The 24205-nt window shown below is 36.1% G+C and overlaps 3 protein-coding genes and 1 long non-coding RNA gene across 14 annotated transcripts in view; 2 read left to right on the top strand and 2 right to left on the bottom strand.

Moving 5' to 3' along the window:
• LOC126614988 (uncharacterized) overlaps positions 1 to 24205 on the bottom strand; it is a 35753-nt gene that overhangs the window by 10283 nt on the left and 1265 nt on the right. The window contains exons 3-7 of the mRNA XM_050282703.1: positions 23731 to 23814; positions 23526 to 23589; positions 21598 to 21728; positions 21271 to 21411; positions 19442 to 19504 (exon numbers count right to left, since the gene is read on the bottom strand). Of these exons, the coding sequence (XP_050138660.1) occupies positions 19442 to 19504; positions 21271 to 21411; positions 21598 to 21728; positions 23526 to 23589; positions 23731 to 23763 (432 nt within the window). The 5' untranslated portion in view covers positions 23764 to 23814. The remainder of the gene's footprint in view (positions 1 to 19441; positions 19505 to 21270; positions 21412 to 21597; positions 21729 to 23525; positions 23590 to 23730; positions 23815 to 24205) is intronic.
• Positions 3803 to 24205, top strand: part of LOC126614990 (uncharacterized) — a 37965-nt gene continuing 17562 nt past the window's right edge. Inside the window, exons 1-6 of one of the 7 annotated variants that reach the window (XM_050282704.1) lie at positions 3803 to 3911; positions 6888 to 7027; positions 7303 to 7617; positions 7694 to 7744; positions 7881 to 7970; positions 8115 to 8148. In XM_050282704.1, coding sequence (XP_050138661.1) covers positions 7602 to 7617; positions 7694 to 7744; positions 7881 to 7970; positions 8115 to 8148 — 191 coding nt within the window. In that variant the 5' untranslated portion in view covers positions 3803 to 3911; positions 6888 to 7027; positions 7303 to 7601. Of the gene's footprint in view, positions 3912 to 6887; positions 7028 to 7302; positions 8149 to 9878; positions 9948 to 10236; positions 10304 to 10549; positions 10724 to 10862; positions 11161 to 24205 lie in introns of those variants that run through there. The other 6 variants (XR_007620591.1, XR_007620592.1, XR_007620594.1 and 3 more) reach the window with 6 other exon arrangements.
• Positions 8662 to 9571, top strand: LOC126615008 (uncharacterized). The gene is made up of 3 exons (XR_007620611.1): positions 8662 to 8748; positions 8862 to 8970; positions 9151 to 9571. It is a non-coding gene; the product is annotated as an uncharacterized LOC126615008 (long non-coding RNA).
• The window catches only part of LOC126614996 (heavy metal-associated isoprenylated plant protein 47-like), a 32846-nt gene continuing 23848 nt past the window's right edge, over positions 15208 to 24205 (bottom strand). The window contains exons 1-3 of one of the 5 annotated variants that reach the window (XM_050282718.1): positions 18251 to 18412; positions 15730 to 15811; positions 15208 to 15624 (exon numbers count right to left, since the gene is read on the bottom strand). In XM_050282718.1, the coding sequence (XP_050138675.1) occupies positions 15332 to 15624; positions 15730 to 15808 (372 nt within the window). In that variant the 5' untranslated portion in view covers positions 15809 to 15811; positions 18251 to 18412 and the 3' untranslated portion in view covers positions 15208 to 15331. Of the gene's footprint in view, positions 15625 to 15729; positions 15812 to 15997; positions 17810 to 18250; positions 18413 to 24205 lie in introns of those variants that run through there. The other 4 variants (XM_050282717.1, XM_050282715.1, XM_050282716.1 and 1 more) reach the window with 4 other exon arrangements.

Genomic DNA, 24205 nt, shown 5'->3' with positions numbered 1-24205 from the left:
AGTGAGATGTGAGCGGGAATGGATTCATTTCACACGTGACGTCAAAGTATAAGTAAAGTACAGTAGTGTGGGTAATGATCATACCCTCAGAGGTAGCCACCTATACTGAGATTCGCCAAGAATCCTCGTCGATACGAACTTCAGCAGCTAAAACCTAGAGGGGCGAAAAACAAAAAACGTGAGTGGGCAAAAACAAAGCTTTTTGAAACTATTTCTCTTTTCAAAAATAATAATCCCTCACCGTAAAACCCGTATAATTTTCCAGAAAATAATAATACATAAGTATATAGAAATCAGGCTTGAGAGTAATGAAAACCAAAGTGAGTGCCATGTCAAGTATTTCAGTAATAAATATGTAAGCCAGGTGATGTGAATCATATAATATGAAATGTCAGTCGGAGTCACCTAATGCGACCTGTACGGCTGAACCTATAGCTCATAACCAATTCATGCACACGAGTCAGAACCAACTAATGTGGTCTGTACGACAGGCTAGATGTAAATAGATACGCTCAAGTGCTACGATCACGTGAAGGTTGTGCGAAGTATCGCAAGTCACCTACGAGTCAGAACCACCTAATGTAGTCTGTACGACAGGCTGGCACCTGCCTTGGATCCAAGGTAAGCGTGTGGTGCGGGAGGTGAACGATCACGTGAAGGCTAGGCTGTAAGATCCCACATCGCTCAGGGGATTGATCCTTATATGTATATTCTCATCCCTAGCTAGCATGAGGGCTTTTGGGAGCTCACTGGCTTCAGTTCCGTTGGAATTCCGAAGTTAAGCGAGTAGCGCGCGAGAGAAAGAGAAAAAGAGAGAGTGGTTGTCCGGATAATAGGGAGAGAAACAGAGAGGGAGGGGTTGGGATGGTGAACAGAGCCGAGTAAGGCCCCTCAGTCCATGAATCACTCTAGATCGTCTGTTCCTTTTTGCGTGTCGGATGAGTGGCTGGATTTAGAAAGCTAAGTTCCTTTTGTTATTGGATTCTTTACTGTTAGTATAGACTGTCATCATTTCAGCCTTTTTACTGTGAATTATTTCTGGATTTGTTGCACTGTTGGGTCAGGTTTTGGGGGTTCCCTTATTTATTTCGTTTTCTGTTATTTTCTCTCATTTTGGGGATGCATCTATCTGTTATGTGTATTGTTCTTTGTTTTAAGGTCAGTTTTTTTTTTTTTTTTTGGTTTTTTTTTGGTGGGTTTTCAGTTCGTTGATCTATGACTCTGTGTTTAGATTTTCGTTCGTGTATGATTAAATGGGTATTAGGTTTTGGTGGTTGAAAATATGTTTTTTTTTCCTGCTTATGCTTCTTGCTCATTTTCCTGGGATTTTTTGTTTTGAGTTGCAAGGGTAAAGAGAACACTGAAATCTCAGGTTAAATGGGTATTGGGTTTTGGTGGTTGAAAATATGATTTTTTTTTTGCTTAAGCTTCTTGCTCATTTTTCTGCGTTTTTTTTTTTTCGGTTGCAAGGGTAAAGAGAATACTAAAATCTTAGAAATCGGTTTTGGCATTTGTGTTAATGCCTTTTCATTTTTGTTGGTTTGCAGGATAGGTGCATTGAGACCTAAAAATATTTGCGTGAACTTCATAAATTTTTCTGAGGCTCCAAACGTTGAAGGGTAAGTGTTTTTGAGCTAAGTTCAATTTTTAATTCGATTCTATACTGTTGGGGATGCATCTCTCTGTTTTGTGTTTTGTTCTTTGTTTTAAGGTCAATTTCCTTTTTCTTTTTTTTTTTGGTTCTTTTTGTGGGTTTTCAGTTCGTTAATTTGTGACTCTGTGTTTAGATTTTTCATTGGTGTATGATTAAATGGGTATTGGGTTTTGGTTGTATGATTAAATGGGTTTGGTTGTTAATTTCTGCCTTTTCAATTCCACTGAAATCCCTTTTTTGCTTGCATTGTCTAACGTGTTATGGTCAGTTTTCCCTTTTTTTAGTGGTTCTCAATTGGATTCCACAGTTAAACCCATAAACTTAGAGGTATGAAATTTTCATTTTTTTTTGGGTTCTTGATTTATTTTCAATGTTAATTTCTTATTAAATTATTATTTTTTATAAACTCACTCAGCCTCTAGAGTCTAGATTAAGGCTTGAAGCACAACTTTGAAAAATCGAGACTACCTACAGCTGAGCTGCAATGGAGGCAATCAAGAAGCTAAGAGATCAGGTTGCCAAGCAATAGCAGGTAGTCTCTATCTCTCTCTCTATCTTCGTGTTTGATGGAATTTACACTCTATTTCCAAATTTGTATCTCTGTATGGATTTTGATATGAACATAATCTGCGTTAATTGTGAGATTGCTTATCAGATTTATGATTTTAAAGGTGTCTTATCAATCAATTTAGTTCCAATATAATATTAATGATTATAATTGTTGAATTGAACTAATTGAATTGAAATTAATTGAATTGAATCGAATCGAGTTGAATTGAATTGAATCGAATCAAATTTCACTATTTCTGAGCTGTTTGGGGATGTGTTGAAGTGTATTGTTGGTGAATTTGTAAAATTTTGAACCAAGTGTTGCTGATTACTTACTCATTTTATCAGGATTTAAGTCAATGCTTAATTTTTACTTTTTCTGATTGAAAAAAATTATGGGTTCTTAGAGGATTGGAGTGAGTGAAAATGGGTATTTTGTTAAGTTTTATTATATTGGAGTTGAATTTGGTTGCTCCTTGGCTGTGGGGAGAGAGTTATGGGTGTGTCATTTGGTGAAGCAGGGGTTGGGGAAAGAGACGGGGGGGGGGGGTGTAAGGAGTGTGGTTGCAGATGGGCGTTTGAGGTAGAGATTTTGGGTTTTCCCAAAGGCAAGAACTAAAACCTAAACAGATAAATTAGGACATGAATTATGGATAAAAGGCAGGCATGCAATAAACTGGTAGAGTCTAAAGCTAATCTAATCTGGACTACCAAAATCATGAACTATCGATTTTCCATCTTTTCAATTTCTACAAAGCACCCATTTCCTTCCTGCAAATGGGTCTTACAAACTTCCACTCGGTTCTATCAATTTTGTTGGAATTAATAATTTTGCAGAGCATTTTTGTAGTGAATTTCAGCGACCCATTTGCCTAATTAGTTTGTAGGATATTATTCAATGGCAATGCAATGCAGTAACTTTGGCGAAAGACATGTCGTTGTGAAAAGATGAAAAAAGGAGAAAGATTGTGTAATTTGGTTGTCAATGTGTGCTTTAGGCTGAACTATTTATGTCAAACATTACAAGCCTCGATATTTAAGCAAAGATGTGTATAAAAGGTTTAGGATTTTCTTAGCACCCTTAATTCAAACATGCTCAATTTTGAATTTATACATAACTAGAGTGTAAGGGGTGCTGAACGTTCCAACCACGTTGCTAAGTTGAGTTACTAGAATTGGATTGTCCTATAAGGTTTAAATTTCCCCAAGTTATTTATTGAATTTTAGAAAGTGATCCTACTAATTCATATGATGATGATGTTATATAAGTTCTTGAATTGAGCTATCAAACCACGAGCATTGATTATATCCATTATTTGCCACTTGCAAAATTATTTTTATGTTTTTTGAGTTCTAAAAAGTGTCATTTTTTTAAGTTTTAGGTGAAAGAGATACTATCCCATTATCCATCCAACTACAAACAGTCTGCAGTGATTCCTCTGCTGGATTTTGCACAATAGCAGCATGGAGGTTGGCTCCCTGCTTCAGCAATGAATGCAGTATGTTTATTTTGTTGGGTTGTATTTATGTATTGTTTTCTACTAATTAATGATGTAAAACTGTTATTAAGTTATTGGTTCTATTAATACTGGTAAATTATGAATTACATTAAATTTTGTTCGTTTTCTCTGCATTTTCTCACCAACCAAACTCTATTTTTATGTAGAGATCAAGCATGCAAGGGGATGGTAGGATCAACACATCAAAGGTAGAGATTGATTCTTTCTCTCATGTTAAACTTCTACTGTGATGTTTTTTATTATTAAATTTTGGTAAAATCATTGTTTATCATAAACCTTATCACAATACAAATAACAGGGAGAGAGAGATGAAAAATAGAGAGGTATCTGTTTGATTGTATGTTTGCTTTGCAAATTTTGGATAATGATCATGAATTGTGGTGTAAGTGCATCTCTGATTTGTTCTTTTTCACGTTTCTGCATAAAGGATTTTCCAACTCTGATTGTTTTTTTTAATTGATTGGGGTTTTGTTTGGTTTGGGGTTGTGATTATTCTGTATTTAATTTGGTATTTCATAGTTTAGCTTGCGATTGTCATCAGTTTTCTTAGACAGGATGTCACAGCCCGTCCCGGAGATACATTTGACGGGAATGTGAAATGACGGATTTACCCTTAGCGAGTATTAAGGTACGTGTGTGTGATATGTTTGAACATTTCATGGTTCCTAAGTTTTTGGAAAATTAATTAAATTGGATTAAAGGTTGATTTAAAATTTGGTATGTATTTTTATATCGTTAGGAAATAGGGATGGAATGGTTTTGAGGGACCACACACACACGGGACACCCTGTCACTTTCCACGTGCCCTCTATCTCTCTCTCCTTCTCAATTCTTCCTTTCTCTCCCTCACTCTCGAATGTACGGACCACCACCATATAACCCTGAAACTTCATGGATCGAGGGTTTTGAAGGCACCATCGTGCTTGTGAGGACTCCACGAACTCAACCATACCATTTTCAGGTAAGGATAGCTTCGTATTCACGTTGAAACAGTAAACCCGATTTGGGGGTACTATTCATGCAAACGTTAAAACTTGTGTTTTTGGAAATTTCAAGCTTGTAGGAAGCTTAAGGGAGTCCACACGAGTCTAGTAGTACTTTGTTGGTAGAATTTGGACGTCGGAGGATCGAGATAGGAGTTTTTCAAAATTGGACGTCGGATTATCGTGCTTCCTCAGGTAAAATCTAGTGGATTTTGGACCTTGAAACTAGTCTATTGTGATTCTACATGTTAAGGGCTTCAAATTGATATATTATACGAAGAAAATGGTTGAGAAACGAAGGAGAACGAAGCATTTGAAAATTCCCCAATTTTCCGGCCACCGGAAAAACCAGTTCGGCAAGCTCGCGAGGAAGAAGGTGCGCGTGGGCGCACGTGGACCCGTGCTTTCCATAGCGCGTGGGGGCGCGTGCCACATCAAAAAATTATTTTAAAAATTTGTCGACGTCCGTGACGTCGAGTAGGTCAATGTGGTATATTCATATACCCAAATTGAGCACCATATGAGAAGTTATTAAGGATTGTTGGTTAGGTGCTTTAAATAACGTTTTATAGTTTCGCATTTAGGTGAAAAGGTAAATTGACGATCCGACCGTTGGATCGTCACCAAACTTTGATGCGTTGTAATACGTAATATTTGAGGATTATAGGAATTTACGGATTGGGAATCCGATTTGCGGATCTTCCGGAATTGGAGTTGTAAGTCCATAATATAGAATGTTAACCGTCACTTGGTTTTGGAAATTGACGGAGATCCGACCGTTGGATGGTAATGAAATTTTAGGATGTTGTCCTAGAGGTATATTGTGGACCTCTGGAAGTTATGGATTTAAAATCGGAATTGCAGATCTCCCGGATCGAACTACGTAGTGACGTATTTTATACAAGTTATATATTCTCTCGATATGAATTCTGAGGTTGGATTTGATTACTGTTCTAGGCGGCGATCGTTATGACGCCTTGATGTGTGGTGCTAGGGAGTTGTTGGACGAACTCCAGGTGAGTGGGCAATTTTGATTTCGTATTACCTATATACAGTTATTTTTCCCAGAAAATACGTTTTTATGAAAGTTATGAATTTATTTGCCATGCATAAAATTATTGAGATATTTAGTTTGATTATTGATGCATATATATGTGAATTGACGCGGTGGACGCTCATGTGAGTTTATTTATTATTCAGCTGAGTTATTTATATGAATTGCATTGAAAGTTCATAACCTGCACCTAGGTGATAGTGCTTATATTGTTATTCACCACACCGCACGCTCGTCTTGGATCCAAGTAGGTGGATGTCGTACAGACCATGTGAGGGTTCCGACATGCTAGTTGTACAGATCACTAGATGTGATTCCAACTAGTAGGTGACCTTAGTTATGCGCGGCAATGATTGATGAGAGAAGCATTAGAGCGTATTCATACACCTGTCATCGTACAGACTACTATATGTAGTTCCGAGTGACGTGCAGAGTTGAACCGTACAGGTCACCGAGGTGACTCCGGTTAGATTGGATGTTGAGCCTTAGAATCAGCCGTACATGACCATTGTAGAGTCTCTGGTTGATTTATTATTTCACCTTATTGTCATTGATGCATTCTGATTATATTTGGGCATGGCATATCATTTCTGAGATGTTATGATGATGGACATGAGCCGAGTCTTGATGTTGCGTATATATATATGTTTATATACTATTTTTTTGGGAAAGTATACAGGTTTTACGGTGAGGGGTTAGAATTGTTTTTGGCGAAAGATTTTTGAAAAACTTTGTTTTACTGACCCACTCAATTTTGTTTTTCGCCCCTCCAAGTTTAAGTTAGCAGAGCTTTGGTGGCCACGAGGAACCCAACGACGTTATGACAGAATTCACAAAAGTAGGACTCACCCTCGAGGGTTTCCATTTAGTAATTGTATTTTAAGAGCTTCCGAACTGTGTAAATGGTTACGTCACTCTCACGTGACGGCCAACACGCCCTCCTTCGGGACGGGGTGTGTCAGGGAGGTAATGTTCAATTGATGGAATGTTTTTTAAAAGATATTGCTTTTAGAAGGTTATTATGTTATATATATATATATATATATATATATATATATATATATATATATATATATATATAAGTATACTTTATACTGTAATGAAATTTTATATGAATAATGTTTCAGTCAGAGAGCTACACAAAGATAAAGACAGGTTGAGCGATAAAAGCTCAACCACAAGTGATCAAGTAGTGTATTTTGTGTTTTTCTTCCTCCATTGAGAAGTTTGTGAAATCGCAGTGGTTGGAACGCCACTATTGGTTTGGGTATGCTTTCTGTCTTAGTGTTGTGGGGTGAAAAGTTATCTGAAAATAATGCAAATAAAATTTTCTGCATCGTGATTATTTAATTGTATGATAATGTTTCCAATGTTTTAGATTCCCTTGATTTGTATTATTTTAAAGTATATATAAAGATTAGTTTGTACGTGTATGCACTTAATATTGGATATATGTTATATTTCAGGTTATTTGACATACAATTGCATATGATCTCAATTTTCTCATGCAATTTTTTTCTGTGCTTCGGAATCGTTGAACAGGATGATTCATACTTGGATAGCTACATCAGCACAACTGGAGTTGAATTTGTAAGCATGTTGTCAGTTTTACACTACTGATTCCTTTGATTCAACTCTCCCTAATCTCTGTTATTTATTGTGTTGTTTAGAAAATTTGCAAGTCATGAACACGGTGAAGTATAGATGAATTAAATTACCCCTTTACATTTCTAGATGGAATGCCATTGAAAGTAATCATTCTCACATTCATATGAATAAATAATGTTTCAGATGTTATGCCTGGTAGACAAATTTCCAACGCTGAGTCCAAAGTATAAGAAATGATGAGCTGTCAAGGTTCTTATTTCTTCACTTGTCTGACTTCTTGCATTTGGCTTAACACCTAAACATGTCTTGTCTCATCTACGTGTAGATTACATTTTGTCTGTGCTTAATGGAATGTTGAAAAATGCTCAAGTGCATGGTAAGTTCTTATGAATTTACTCTTTAACAGTCGGATCATTTGCAACCATTTATTTAAACGTTTGATTGTGTATTTATTTAAACGTTACAAATAGCGATATACATGTAAACATTACATTTTGTTTGGGCTGTATTAGTTACAGACAGAGAAGGGGGGAGGGTGTGGAATGTCAGGGAGAAGAAGGGAGAGGGAGGTCTACGTCTTAGAGCCCAGCTCGAGTCCTCAGGTAAAACCCTATTGTTCCCTGTTTTTCTTCTCAGCATCTTACAAAACTATTTCTTTCTTCATATTCTCTTTATGTTTGGCTGAAATTCTGAGTTGCCGACTCCCACTGTCTTCCTTCTCGACTTATTTGCCAAAATCTTTTCAGTTTCAGCAGCAGCGGCCACCACTCTTCCCCAAAGGTAAATTTCTCTTCTCTTAGATTCAGAATCTTCAAAATCCTCATCTACATTGTTTGATTTCTGCAATTTTGATACCATAGAAACATGGACTTGCTTTGTTCTCTCTGCAGCCACTACAAGAAAACAACACATCTATCACGACAATTTTACCACGGACTTTATGAGCTCGTTGTAAAAATAAAATTTTACCACGGGCATAATAAGCACGTTATAAAAATTAATTTTTCATCACAGACAAATCTTAGCCCGTTGTAAAATAACGGTGAATGACCACACGCAAAGTTGCACGTTGTAAATATACTAAGCCACCACGGACAATGCTCGTGGTCAATATTGTTAGTTCTACAGCGCATTTTTGTTATCAACCACGGACATAATGTGTGGTATAATCATACACATAATGAAAAATATTTAGAAAAGGCGAGACACCGAATTTTTGGGAAATTTCAAACATCTTTGAGATTTGAAAATTTCACAAACTCTTTAAATCTCCAGTCGCTCCTTTTTATTTCTAATCAAAATCCTATGGCACCAGGGATCCGATCCAAATTAAATTGAATCGCCAAATGGGAAAAAAAAAGGCTCACAAGATAGAAAATGGTGGTTTCCTCTTTCTTTCTTTATCCTTTTTTTTTCTTTCATCCCTTACACTTTATTTCCTCTCATGCCTGGTTTTTCCTAAACCTCATGAGTTTTGGTAATGGTTACTGTAGGGGCAAGAACAGAATCTCATCACTAAATGGGAAGGCTCTATTGACTGGAGAAGCCGACCTGCAATCAGAGGTCGCCATGGCGGCATGCTTGCCTCCTCCTTTGTGCTGGGTATGTGTCTTCCTTGTGCTGCAATCAAGGATCACCATGGCGGTATGCATGCATCGATCCAATATATCATAAGTTATACCAAATAACAAATATAGGGTTATCTAAATTTTACATGAAATGTTAGCCACTTAAGTGCATCAATGGGTGGACTTTTTATGTCTTACAAACTGAAACTTGCAGATTAATTCTTACTTCAGTAGAGTTCGAAAAGGAATTAAACATTATAAAGTATGGAAGCAGTTTGGGTTGCAAAATACGTGAGTTCAGGAAAAGAGACATTATTGTGACGAGGAAAACGTGGAGCAGTTATGTATTTGGAGATAAAGGCAGAGAGAAAAGGGGGAGAAGAAGGGAGACGTGCGGTTTCCCTCCTTTTACATTTCATTTATTTTATTTTGTGTTTTACATATTTATTCTTAATCATAATCTATTTGAATTGAAGTGAAGTGATTCTTACCACAATTTTCTGCAATTTTGGTTGACAAAGAACCTTATGTTAATAAATAGTATAAATTTTCCTAATTATCATATTGATTTCCTTTTCGGTTTTGGTTATTCTGTAATTTATTATATTGTAATAAATATGAAATTTTGTTGGTTATTTAGTATATAAATATTTAAATATATATTTATTAAATAGATATTTTTTTTATTTGTGGAAATTTTTTTATAACGGTCATTAACCGTGGTCAATAAATAATTCACAACGGTCGTAACACGTGATGTTAAATTCCAATCTATCACGGGCACAATCCGTGGTTACATTATGTTTGACAACGGGCATAACCTGTGGTAGAAACTAAGACTTTTTATCACATCCAGATTACTAACGGGCACAGTACCCGTGGTGGATTACAATTTATTACGAGCATTCACCGTGATGGATGAGCTTTTTTTCTTCTAGTGAGCGCTGCCCATTTTCCACCAAAATCGCATCTTAAACTCTTCCAATTTCAAACACGAGATGCCCGGAGAAGGTCAGTACCCTCACTCGTACCCAATTTACCCAAAAATAATTTTAATATCAGTGATGGGTTCGTGTTCTCTCAGAAATTTGCTCTGTTGCTTCCCGCTTCGTTTGACTGCATCTTCCTTTGTTTTAACTTTCGTTTTCGTTTTGCTTTGTGCTCTCTCGCCGTCAAACGATGTTCTCTTTTTGTGAGGGTCGTCGTCCCAAAACATTGTTGTCTTTCTGTGAGAGTTGTTGTCTAAAAATTTCTAAATATTTCTCTCTCTCTCTCTCTCTCTCTCTCTCTCTGAGTCTAGGATTTGGGTCTCTATTTTGAAGGCATCTACGCGTCTGTGAAGCTGAGGAGCAGATTCGTGAGATTGAGTATTCTTCTAAACCCCTCTTTTTCGTTGATGGGTTTTGTATATATACATATAATATTGAATTTCGTGGAGTAGACTAATGCTGAGTATTTGATGCTGCTGTACCTTGAATTTGTTTCAAGTTCTTTTATATAAGATTACCCCTTATGAAGAAGTGAACTAAATAGGGTGATTCTTATATTTGCCAAGATTTGGTTCCCCAAAATTAGTTTTACATGCAATACGAATACTGCGGATCAAATTGTAGGTCCCTCTCTTGAAGGAGATGTATATACATGATGAATTGCTCAAACATGATTTGGATGGTAAACCTTCTGTTGATGTACCAAGCTGCCCAGTTTTAGTGTTTGTTGATATAAAAGATGAAAAGCTTGGAGGACGACTCTATAACGAATTTTGCTACCGTCTTAATAAAAAACAGGTATTATTCTTTCTCTCTTTGTAATTGTCTCTCCTTGAAGAAAGGCATTTTGAAATGATTATTTTAAAAAAGAAATCTGACCTGTATGATTGCAAACGTGCTTAACTTGATAGTGTTCAAATTATAATTTCTTTCCTAGGTCTTTGCTGTGCTGGAAGACTCTGATTCTAAGAGACCCATAAAGATAGAGGACCCTGAGGGCGTGCTAAAGGAGGTTTATGGTATTCTACGTAAGAGTGAAAAATATGAGTTTGCTGATGATATTCATAAGAGGATGAGAATTATAGTAACATATTAAATTTATCCCATATAGCCAATTGTTCAAGACTTTTTCTTGTTTGTTATTTTTTTGTTTTTGGATTTGTATTTATAATTTCAAAATATCTGACATACATTTTGGATATTTTTTCTTTAATTAATCTTTGGGTTGTGATGTAGCTGTCTTTCTAACATTTATTTCTTCTTTTTGCCCTCCACTGTGCCGATATCACATGGGACTGAAAATAACATCCCGTTTTCATTTGGATGGGTAGGACATCTTTTAGCTTTCACGAAAGCATCTTTGAAGGGATCAATTATTTTTCTTCCTTTGTTGTTGATTGAGGTGGGTTATAGGAATAAGGTGACGTTTTAGAGTTGAAATTGTTAGTGTTTTTCGTGATGCTCTTTCATTTTCTTCTCAATGAAAAAACATACGAAAGTGACAACGTAATGGTGGTAGGAATAAGCGTTCTCAGGTATTTATGGATGTGTGATATGAATTAGGTGGATGATGTTGAAGCATCAGTCAATAAAAAACAAATAGGATCTCAAATATTATACATTAATCCATACATTAGTGCTTGAAAGATTAGCTGCTGAAACAAGAACAACACATGTTTTTTCAGAGCTCAAGTGCACCTACTTATAACCTGCTTGCTGGAGATGGCTTTTAGATATTTTATGGACTAAAAGATCCCTTTAGATGGTGGATGAGGATGGCCATAAGTTTAAAGATCGGTGCATATATTTTGCATACCTTTAGCGACTGCAGCAATCTTCAAGGCCTTGGTTCTGAGTTTTTCAGAGCTCAAGTGCACCTTCATAACTATCTTTTGCTGCACCATTGTACAGAAGGCTAGATTGTTTTCCCTACGGAAACTCTATATTTTTGTTGGGTATTTTTGTTTCTTGTACTTGAGTACTTTAGAGGTCAATAAAAAGGGACATGGATTGTCTGCCCTCCCCATCCCATACCCTCCTATTTATGTGGTCACGGTTAAGCCACGTCAACATTTTATATTTCTATTGCTTTTTGTCTTATTAATTCTATATAAAAAAATCAATATAAAATGTTGACGTGGCTTAACCGTAACCATAAAAATAGGAGGGGATGAGATGGGGGAAGGCAGACAATCCAAGTCCATCATATATATGTGCAAGCCTTTAAATTACGCCATTTTTTTTATTGATTATTACACAAAGTATTACAAACGATATTTTATATTAATCTACCGAAAAAAAAAGAGAGATCACTTAATTAAGATTTATAACAGGCTTTGCATTCACTAACAAAATATTAATCTTAAATAGGTCTCACTCAATTTATTGTGACAAATATTATACATCTCATGATTAGGGATATTCGAGACTTAGTGCTTATATGAGTTGTTCAGTAGTTTGGAGTCAAATGCAAAGTCATGTTTAGCTTTGGGCTCAATAGTTACAGACAATTCTATATAACATTAAAAAGCAGGGTGCTCATGACTTGCACATATTAACTTTAGAGTTAAAAGTAGGATCCCCACCTTATAAGGTACAAAAATTGGTTTTATGATTAATCCACGTGGCACCATATGATTGTATCCATGTGACTCACTCATTTGCCACATAAGCATATTAACAGAGAATTTAATGAAAATGTAACAAAATGATTGAATTGATTTGCGGTCCATTTTTAGGGATCAAATTGATGGATTTTTAATTTCAAAAATCATTTTGATAAGAACAAGGTTCTAAAAATCGTTAGACACTAGTCGGGCGGCGGGTAGGGGTCTAGTGCCTAGGCGGCTAGGCGGGGCCCAAGCGGATTTATGTAAATTTATTATATATCTTGTAAATAAATGTCTATTTACACCTAAAAAAATATAATTGTATGAATAATAAAAGAATGATAAAATGCAAAAATAGAAGTAGAAGAATACACAAATTATATCGTTAGTACTTTGATGAATTTGATGGTATAAGATACAAGTTCAAATGATACAAATCTGTAGTACTTTAGGAAAATTTTTCAAAGATGATATGAATTTGTAGTGCATTTAAAGAAAAATAAAGGTGCCAAATATATGTTTAGAAATCAATTAATCTTTGAAAACAAAGTATTTGACAAAAAAAAGAAAGTATTTAATCAACAATTTAAAATAATTACATAAAAAAAATGGAGGGTGGGAAATATAAGGGAGGGAGGTGGGACACCATTGTGCTAGCTGTACGCCTGTACCCTCAATTGCCTGGGAGGGGGGGGACATGATTGAACTATTGCCCGAGGGGGGCCACAAGAGTAGCACATGGCCATGATTGAACTATTGCCACAAGAGTAGTACATGGCTATAATTGAACTAGTACATGGTGTAGATTAATTTGGCCATCTTTCGATGAATTCCTTTCAAAGTATGTAGAGGGAGAACAATGTCACGCAAATTGAAAGTCGAATTTGAAATTAAGTTTAAGCTTTTACCCGGTTCAAAAAAAAGTTAATTATTTTATAATAGAAAAATGTTAGATAAATGATAGTTTTATTTCATTTTTTTAAAAGATGACCAGCCGGTGGCTTTGCCACAACATTCTACTCTTTCAGGGGCTGAGAAGACTTACATAAGCATTTTAGTCTCCCCTGGCCACCATCTTGTGATTCATCTAGCTCCAGGAATCGAACCCAGGACATATGCCGTGTAGAATACGTGTCTAGAATTCGTCTCCAACCACTGAACCACCTAGACAGTTTTAGACTACAATGATTTACTATTTGATGTGGCAAGTAAAAAGTTTTCGTATGTGTAATGTACATAAAAATTAAGTTGCCTCCAATGGTTTTTTCGCAATGAAACCTTCAGTCCCAAAATCAAAAGCAAAACGAAATCATCCCCTGGATAATTTCTACTCTTGTGGTGAAATTACACCCTATTTTGTTATTGAGTTGGGGTCATAGGGAGGGGGGGAGACCACAAGACTAGTGCATGGCCATGATTGAAGACCACAAGAGTAGTGCATGGCCATGATTGAACTATTTCCGCGCCGGGGGGGGGGGGGGGGGGGCATGATTGAACAATTGCCGGGGAGTAGTACATGGCCATGATTGAACTATTGCTACAAGAGTAGTACATGGTGTAGATTAATTTGGTCATCTTTCGATAAATTCCCTTCAAAGTACGTAGAGGGAGAACAATGTTACGCAAATTGAAAGTCGAATTTGAAATTAAGTTTAAACTTTTACCCGGTTCAAAAAAAAAAGTTTATTATTTTATAATAGAAAAATGTTAGAGAAACGATAGTTTTATTTCATTTTTTAAAAAGATGACTAGCCGGTGGCTTTGTCACAATATTCTACTCTTTCGGGGGCCAAGAAGACTTATATAAGCATTTTAGTCTCCCCTGGCCACCATCTTGTGATTCACCCAGCTCCAAGAATCGAACCCAGGACATATGCCGTGTAGAATATGTGTCTAAAATTCGTCTCCAACCACTAGACCACTTAGACAGTTTTAGACTACAATGATTCACTATTTGATGTGGCAAGTAAAAAGTTCAATTCTGTGATCTTCCCTATCCTTTTTCTTTTCCTAGTTTGATGATGAAACAAAACAATAATATGGGTGCATCATCTCCAATGATCAATTTCTTAATTTAAAAAGAATCTTGCGTATTCATTAAATAAAGTGGATGGCCTGCTCAGCCACCACTGATCTATACTCAAGCCCACAAAAGTCACCGCAACAAGCGAGTCCATATCACTCGTAAAGTTAGACAACACCCACAACAGACTAGATTGTATTTTTGATGCTTCATCAATGGAATAACTCATTTTTTATGGAAAAATAAAAGCAACGCACCCCTAGAAGATTGGTTGAAACTTCGACCTTGTGGTTAACAGCCAGCCACACGCGGAGAAAGCTTAGGTGGACAGGACCCATTTTGCAGAGAAATCAAGAAATAGAGATAGTTTAAGTGTGTTGACACCCTGATTAACCATGCATCCACACATGCTGCTATATAATCCTACTTTCACCCATTTCTTGGTCGAAAATTAGTATGGATCAGTACAAGTACATAATTAAAGGCAACTCATATAAATGATGGTCTCTTTGGATTACAAACTTGTTATGTTTGTGATAAAAGTGTTTCTGATAAAAGCACTTATGATCAGAAGTGTTTCGTAGCACCTGAGCAATTCCATATGGGTTAGGAAACACATGAAAAAGGCACAAGCAGAAACACAAACAAAATTTCAAAGAGAGAAGCAATTGATATAAAAATATTTCTTATGAACTTTAGATCCATGCATCTACAAGGGAAAAGAGAAAATGAAAATGATCATAATCAAGTTCAACTAATTCATGTCTTACGCAATTACATTATGGAGCAAGTGGTTGGTTCTGGATATTCACAAACCAGTTCACAGTACATTGGACGAAACTGGGGAGTGCAACAGTTTTGAGCACAGCTTGCTGAAGGAGCTGAAGGAGCTGGAGTTGGCTTTTCCACAGTTTTAACTGCCGGCTTCACTTCTTCAACTTTGACTAGGTCGCAGGAACAGCCGAACTTTTTCCTCAATGACCTTGTCAAGCAAACCGAGTCTACATCATCCCCGATCACCTCCACAAGATCTTTGTTTGCTCCTTCTATCGACACTTTACTAGCACCTGCTTTCATTAATTATGATACTCTTTAATAACCATGCCAACTATAATTAACAATGAAATCGTTGAAAGAAAATTTGAATCATGACAATATCAAAAGGCACATACCCTGTGCACGAGCTGCAATCTTCATGGCCTTTCTTCTGCATTTGTCACAGTGCATTGGCACCTTCACAACGATCTTCATCTGCTGCACCATCAATTTGTACAAAAGATGTATAAACAATATGATCAATTTATACATTTAATTAATGTCAGCTAATTTAAGAAAACCTTCTCGCCTTTAGTTTCAGTTGGATTAAAAGAAAAAATGTATACAACTGCAACAAGATGCAAGAGTAGTAGAACATATATATATATATATGAAAAGGCTTACCGGCGGCATTTTGGAGAGAATATTGTGTGAAATATAGAAGTTTTAAGTTTTTGGGATGGAAACCCAATGAAACAGCGAAGGTAGAACTACTTATCGATAACCATGCTACTTATAGAAGATAGGATCCCCTTTAATATTTTTCTTGACTTGTATTACAAGTCCATGCATGCCTACCCTGTACCAATTTCATGAGATCGTACCTTTCTTCTTCTTTTCTTTTTAGCGGAAAACTCCCGGTACTGTTCATTTTAACGAAAAACCACAATTTTACATTAAAAAATCAATCATTGTACTGTTCATTTTACCCTTTATTTTGTCCTTATCGTTAAACCTCAAAATTTTGAAGTCATTTTCATCAGTTTTCCTTTTTATTTATTATTTATAAGAAAAGTCGGATCTGAAGAGAGAGTGAACTGAATAGGTTAGGTTTTCCATTATGATGAAATTAGTTTACAACCGATGTTGTACTTATAAATTAATATCGCACATTAACTCGACAAGAATATGACTGCCAAGTGTATATACTCTTTTTGTTTTTTCAGTAGTCTCTAATATTTTTGCTATTAAACAAGCACTTGATTTAATAAAACTCTTTTTCTTACAACAAACAACAACGACAAAGTCTTATTAACTGTATAAATCCTAGAACACTACTGCACTCGGTTTTGCACCAAATTCTTCATTAGCTCCAAATACTCTGTCTTAATGTTGACAAATGTTCCAAATTCATATAACTGTTGGTACACCTAATAATTAATAAAAACATAAAATAAAAGTTTGAGTAATATAGCTACTACTGTACTAGCTAGCAATTGCATGTGTGGCTGATGCCTTAGGTAACTTTCATGCAAATTATGATGCATAATATTGATGGTGAACGTTCTTTCATGTGAAATTTCTGCTTATATTCGTGATCTTTCTGCTTCTACCAACCATCGTTTCAAATGATTTTCATTATATGTTTTCTTTGTATGTGGGGTTGATTTTTGGTTTTACCTTTTTTTTCCTCAAGAAGGTTTGGCTTTGTATTGCCCTTTGTGGAACAAAAAATAATCAAGAAAAATATGAAGACGACACATGGACTTTTGAGTTAAAAAGACAAAATTAACCTTAAAGCACATCAAGATTCCCACACATGTAACAAACAATAACAACTCATTCGAGGTCAAAGTTGATCAAAATGGTATTCTTTTAAAACTCTCATCACTCCTCATCAAATCCTCACCCACAAGGTAACTTCCAATTATTCTTTTCAAATTGGGATTAATTGATTAATTACCAAATTAATTGCAAGATATTATTTCACATAATATCTTGCAATCAATCCCACACATCAACCATGTGTGTCCGGTCCCAAATTTCCTAATAGGGCCGGCCACACCCCTATATATAGCCCCTCATTTTCTCAAACAACCTAAATCTAATTCTCTTATGAAATTCTCTAAATTTCTCCATATACTTTCTTCCTCAAATTCTAACTTTAGCATCGGAAGTTCTTCGACCAAAGGCCCCCCATTCATCATGGGCGCGTGACCCTCTTGACCTTAACCTAAGGTGTTAATTGTTTTGCAGATGCATTTTCATCCAAGAAGAAGGCAGAAATTTGCAACCACACCCTTGTTTGTATTTCTGTTTTTATTTTAATAAGATTAAGGGAATGAGAACACTATCATCCCTTAAAAAAAGAAATACTAGTTAGCAACTGAACTTCAAGAAAATCAAGAAAATTAATCAAAACATTTTGAAGAACACTATTCGACCACTGAAAAGTTATCCACATGCCTTACACTCTGAAGCACCCCACGTAGCTAATTAATCCACTTGATCTATACACCATAACGATAACGAAATTTAGTATTACTGGAGACAATTATATTTTGATATCCAGAATTTGAACGCATACTAATATATAGTCAACTTCCAAAGTTTCATCCAATCTGCATTAGCTAATACCAGAAAAAATGTCCGCGCGTTGCTGCGGGACTTGAATAAGACACATTTAACCTTAAAAGAAATCAACATAGTCATGCACAGACAAAAAGGATAGATCTAGGAAATTGTAAAAAGCATTGTAACCGTAGATCCAGGAAATTATGAAAATTCATCCAATCAAGAGACAATATAATAGTTGTGGAAAAGTGAGTATGCAAGTAAGAATCTAAGATATACTTGATTTGCAATTCCATTATAATACCAAGATTGATACAAAAATCTGAAATGAACATGAGGTCTACAAAAGGTTTTACAACTTACCAATAAACGATGCTGGAAGAAGGCGCAAATAGGGACCCAAAAATCCCAGAAGAAGCAGATGACTCCTTCGACCCGAAAAACTCATAAGTGAAGAAAGAAGACAATGACCCAGTTAGAAGATGACGTGCCTCTGAATTGCTTCCCACCAATCTGACTCCTCAACTTCAAATAGAAAAACATCAAATCAATTTGGTCTAATCGAGTGAAATCCCATTAATCAGTCAAACCCAAGCTGACACATCTTTTTCTCTAACAATAAAACACAATTGCATTGTCTCTCTTTCTAGAAATAATAAAAAGTTTCAAATTCATGCACTTAAATTTTTTTTATATAATATGAGACAACTATAAAAAGATATATAGCATTATATCTCAGGTATGTGTATAATACACAGATTTGTTGTGCGTCTAAGTAAATCTTTTAAGATTGTCAACTGGCTAAAATATATTGGAAAATAATGAAAAGAAAGCACCTTTGGTTGGTTAACTGTTATAAACTATGGAAATTAGTATGAAAGTACCAAACTATATCCCAATTAAAACAAAAGGCTTGCTTGACCAAGTTTAATAAACCAACATAGATGAATTGATCTATCATTATTGTTTGTCATGTATTTGTAGCTTCATCTTCCATCTTTTCTTTACTTTCTCAATTTCTCTCACACTACAACCTCATTCATCATTCAATGAATTCAGATTTCAGTTAAAGACAGATGGCGACTTATTGACTCTAATCATCACTAACCAACTTAAGCTTAAATGCCTTTGTTTTGCTCAAATTAAATAAATTGTACCCCTCTCTTCCCCCACTTTCCGTGCAATTCACCACCTAAACAGTGCAATAAAAAACCAAAAGAAGGGACTTTACACACATATATTATTCCATCTCTCAAATTTACACCACGGATGTATGCATGAACCTCAATTAATCCCTTACTGCGAGTGAAATTTCCATTTTTAACCACTAAATCAGAATAACCACCGCCGGGTAAGCAAACATGAGCTGCTTTCATAAAAAATTAAAATTAAAGACATAAACTTCACATAGCTAGAACCTAACAACCAGCATATAAATCTAAAACAAAAACCAGGCTCTAACATATGTATTTCCACAGATGCATGTATAAAGCTGTACATACACACATGTATAATTGTGTAAGCACAGAGGATTTGGGAAAGTTTTCAACACACCTGTGTATTGCAGCAGCTAGTCGAAATGCTGGCTTTCGTCCATTTTGCAGCGTTTGCATTCACCTATAGCATTTAAAATTTTCAATCAGAGAGCAAGAAGAAACGTAATAAAATGCTCAAAGGGGTAAACCCCAGCAAGCATTAGAGTATATATTGAATGCCAAATGGCAGTTAGGAGTTAAAGGTTCCTTAAAAACACATTTCCGAAACGCAGACATCCCTTCTTTTCATTCCACTAAACCCTAGACTTTCAACACCAAAATCCTCAAATAGTACCAGAATTTTGCAATGTGCAGGGAATATAATAATAAAAAAAAAACTTAAACCACAATCAAGCACCATCTATCTAAAACAAAAGGAGAACCCAAACCACAAACAACATTACTATAATCAATTTACCAAACCGCCAAATCTTACAATTTTCATCAATTGATTTAACCCCATACAAACTTAATTTCTAGCCTTGCATCTACGAACAGAATAAGTACAATCTTCATAGCCTGTCATTAGCATATAGCAACAGGGGAAGTTACAGTTGATGAATAATATTTCAGTTATACAAAGTTTAAAGATGAGTTGTAAGATCATATTGTTAAACACATTTGTCAGCAGATCCTTTATTTAAGAACAAGTACAATCTTTAACACATGAAATCATGTATATATATTATATTGATTTATATGCATATGTGCATACAACATATATACTTGCACAGTTTGCATTTGATTGAAATCGCAAGAACCTTTTGCCTCGACTGCCAACGAAGAAAAAAAAAAAAAAGTCAATGATTAAAAGAGAAATGGACTTTTGTGAAGATTCATCAACAACATCATTAAGGCAGCCAATTAAATTCGTAAAACGGAAGAATAATGCACATAAAAATCTTGAGTCTAATTTAAAAAAAATTTGAATTATGCTTATGACTTCCCACTGAAAATGTGTCATGCCTAAACGACTGAGCTTAAAATACTAATAGAATAGCAGCAGGGAAAATGGACTCAAAACAAAAATTAACGACAAAATTGATTTGATGAATCCATTTAAGCACAAAAGTTGTGGCATTCACCAGTGGTCCGACTTGAACAGCGTCTCATAAGCTCTAACAAATATTGTAACCATGGATGTCCATGAAAAGGGGGTAAGCACACCTAAGTTTCTATAGTACAAACACCAATCCAACAACTATATTCCATATATTCTCAACTCCAACTTTCAGTACAAAACCAAATTAATTACATCAGTCAGCATCATGAAATGCCACTGAAGCTCAAGGGAAAATTTTATAGGACGGCAATAAGGCCAGCGATGTTGTATGGCACAGAATGTTGGGCGGTGAAGCATCAACACGTACACAAAATGAGTGTAGCGGAGATGAGGATGCTTCGTGGGATGTATGGGCACACGAGAAAGGATAAGATTGGGAATGAGGATATCCGAGGTTTGGACATGTGCAAAAAAGGCCTACTGACGCTCCGGTTCGAAAATGTGACTACGGGACAGAGGTTCAGGGCCGAAGGGGTAGAGGTAGACCTAGGAAAACTTTGGAAGAGACCCTAAGAAAAGACTTGATTTTGGATCTAACAGAGGACATGACACAAAACCGAGCACAATGGCGTTCTAGGATTCATATAGCCGACCCCACTTAGTGGGAAAAGGCTTTGTTGTTGTTGTTGTTGTGTAGTCAGCATCATGAAATAGTCGGTGCAAAATATTTGATAATGCAAAATATTTGATAAAAATGAATAGGCTAAGTATGGGAAAACTTCACTACCATTAATTCAAAACAGTTATTTAAAAGGAAATTCAAAATAAAAAACAAAAGAACTCGCCTGGCAAATCCTTCTTGGATCTTCCACTCTTCCTGAATTCTCTTTGCCACAGACACAATCGTTGGAGCTTGGGAACCGAATCCTTTGTTCGGAACTGTCGCGGAAGTGACCGACTATCAGGACCACGTCATCTTCAAGCGGCTGCAGGCGAAGCAAGGTTGAGATAAACAACAAAGAACCACAAAGATTTGATCTTTATTAATATAGTGAAAAACCCAATTCATATAAAACAACAGTTTCCACCACCATATTCATTTCAACAGCAAGCACAGAAATTGCATATAAAAGAAATTAAAAAAATTGAAGAAACAGAGGTATGAACAATACCAAACCCAGGCCCACCGGGTCCTGTGCTGCTACTGCGCAGTGTAATCTGCTTCTCTGAGACCATTTGTTCCATAAAATCTGACGCTTTTGAGCTCCAATTTGTGCAAACACTTCCAGAGCTTGAAGGGGTGCTGAGAAAAATGGGTTTAGAAAGCAGGGAAGAAAGTGCCAGAAGCTAAAACTGTTGGTATATGGTCCAGCCCATGATGAATGTTCTAGATTATTCTAGTAAGCAAGTGAGGTGGCCGGAGCATGCTAGACAATTCTAGCATGTTATCAAGTTGATGGAAGAAGCTAGAGAGTACTAGCTTCCTTGGTTGCAAATGGAAAGATCCATGCACATGCTAGAGAATTCTAGCAAAGTTCAAGTTGGTGGAAGAGTCTAGAAGAATGGTGAAGATTCCACCAACATACAAGATTAGTGTAGATAATTCTAGCTTAGGAAGGTAGTGGAATTATCTAGATATCTCTAGCATGATGTTTCCATGCTTCTTCAAGGTTCCATTCATGCCTATAAAAGGAGAAGGCATCCACACCATTTGGATCAACCAACCAATCAAGAGAGTAGTGAGTAGCAAAGGATCAAGTCCAAAGCTAGAGTTCCACTCCAAGAGTGAGAGTGAGAGTGTTCCACTACACATTGTGTGAGTGAAGTTTAGTTCCATTCCAAGAGTGAGAGTGAGAGTGAGTGTTCCACTACATATTGTGTGAGTGAAGTTTAGAGTGATAGAAAGTGTGTGTTATACTTTCTTGTATCCATCAAGTCTTGTCTTTGGCTTGGTAAGACTACTCTTGTTGTATTCATCTTTTTCATATAGTGAAGATTGATCCTTGTTTCGTGGACGTAGGCATAAATTGCCGAACCACATAAATTCTTGGTGTCCATTTTCTACTTTACCTTGAGCATTCTCTATCATGTAGTACCGACATTCCTAACAAAAACCCCATTAATCATACTTCAGATTCTCAGATTCTGTCACTTTGTCATTGTTTCTCCCCTTTTCTTGTCAGCTCTCAACAAAACAAATATCTTCTGAGTTCTCTTTCTCTCTCTGCAATTCCCACGCCCAACTCCCTCTCATCTGTCTCTGCCAACCCCCTCTCCCTCACAATCTCACTGAGTCGAAACCCCTAGCTCCCATCTCTCTCCAATCTGTCAGTCCCTCTCCTCCCCCAACGATGCTCTTACCGAAGCAAGAGGCACAGTCATCTCTCCCCGAGTCAAAAGTCACAGCCCTCCTTTCTCTTCCTCTCACCAAATCCCTATCTCTCTCCCTCCCTCCCTCTTCTCTCTCTGCTCGCTCGCTCTCTCTCCTGACGGCATGGTCTCATCGAGTCCTACTGCAGCTCAGAATACTTCTCCTCAAATCACTTCAAATTGCTAATTGGGTTACACTCCGAAGCCCACATTTTCTACACAATCTAAATCTAACTCTCACTAAGCCACAAACACACAATTCGACATCTCACAAACATTGAAATATAACCATTTCACGTAAGCAATGCAAGATCCATAAACCAAGATGAATTACAATAAAACAAAATTGAGAAGAAAGCAAGAATTTACCACCAATGTAAACAAACCTCAGCAACTATGTGTATTAGACATTTAACCAAATCTCATATAACAAAATTAGTAACTCCCTGTTCACTGACACATAGTCCACAGCACTCAAATTCATTGTCTAAAATATATAAAATGTTCTAACAAAAATGATGCCTTTCGATATAGAGAATGTTAGGCAACCAATGATTTAAGATCCAAAAAGTCCCCAACTCCAGCACCTTTATGTGACAAAAAAACTTTACCAAGTGAGCACTGAAGCAGGCCGCTATACATCTACTCATAGTTGACTGCGTTATCACTGTTTCAAATAAAGAAGAAAGGAAGAAGGATATTCAGTTGCAGTCAGCCATTAGAGACTCACCTGAGCAATCCGAAGAGCTGCTTCCTTCTTTCTCCTTTGTGGTGAAGATTTTATGAATAAAAGACTGAAACGAAAGGGTAAACACAAAATCCAATTAATTAACAAAATCTGATAAAAAAAAACACCATTCTGTTTGCCGAAAGATCTTTTTTTTATCCACAAAATAGAAAAGAAGAACTTGGAAACAAAAATAAGAAAAAGGAACCTTCTTTTTCACATCTTGACTGCTGACAGTCATTTCCGAAACTGCAACTTTTTCTTCAACTGTTATTCACAGACCTTCACAAACCTACAGATAACAGATAAATACTGCAATTAGATCAAAACCCTCCAAACCGGATAATTAAATTGCTCCTATTTATTTAAATCGTCAAAAAAAAGGAAGGAAATTTCATGAATTGGACAAAATAAATTATAGATTAAAAACAAAGGACATCGTGAGAATATTGGTAAAATATTGAGATTGAACAAACGAATACAATTCCCAGAGAATAAGAATCTAGTTACCTACATCCAAAAAATAGCATCAAAGACAAACACCCAAATGCAATTCAGTTTCAGATGACGGAATAAATAGAACATAATTTACCAGAACTTGGTGAAGGATTACAATGAGACAGTTAAGGTTCCAAGGTCTTTGCTTTCTTGAATCAATCAATTATTTTTCAAAACAATCTAAG

The sequence above is a fragment of the Malus sylvestris genome, chromosome 3 (assembly GCF_916048215.2).
Source record: "Malus sylvestris chromosome 3, drMalSylv7.2, whole genome shotgun sequence".
Classification (NCBI taxonomy): Eukaryota; Viridiplantae; Streptophyta; class Magnoliopsida; order Rosales; family Rosaceae; genus Malus; species Malus sylvestris.
Note: the sequence above shows the minus strand (reverse complement) of the source record. Positions and strands in the feature narration are given on the sequence as shown.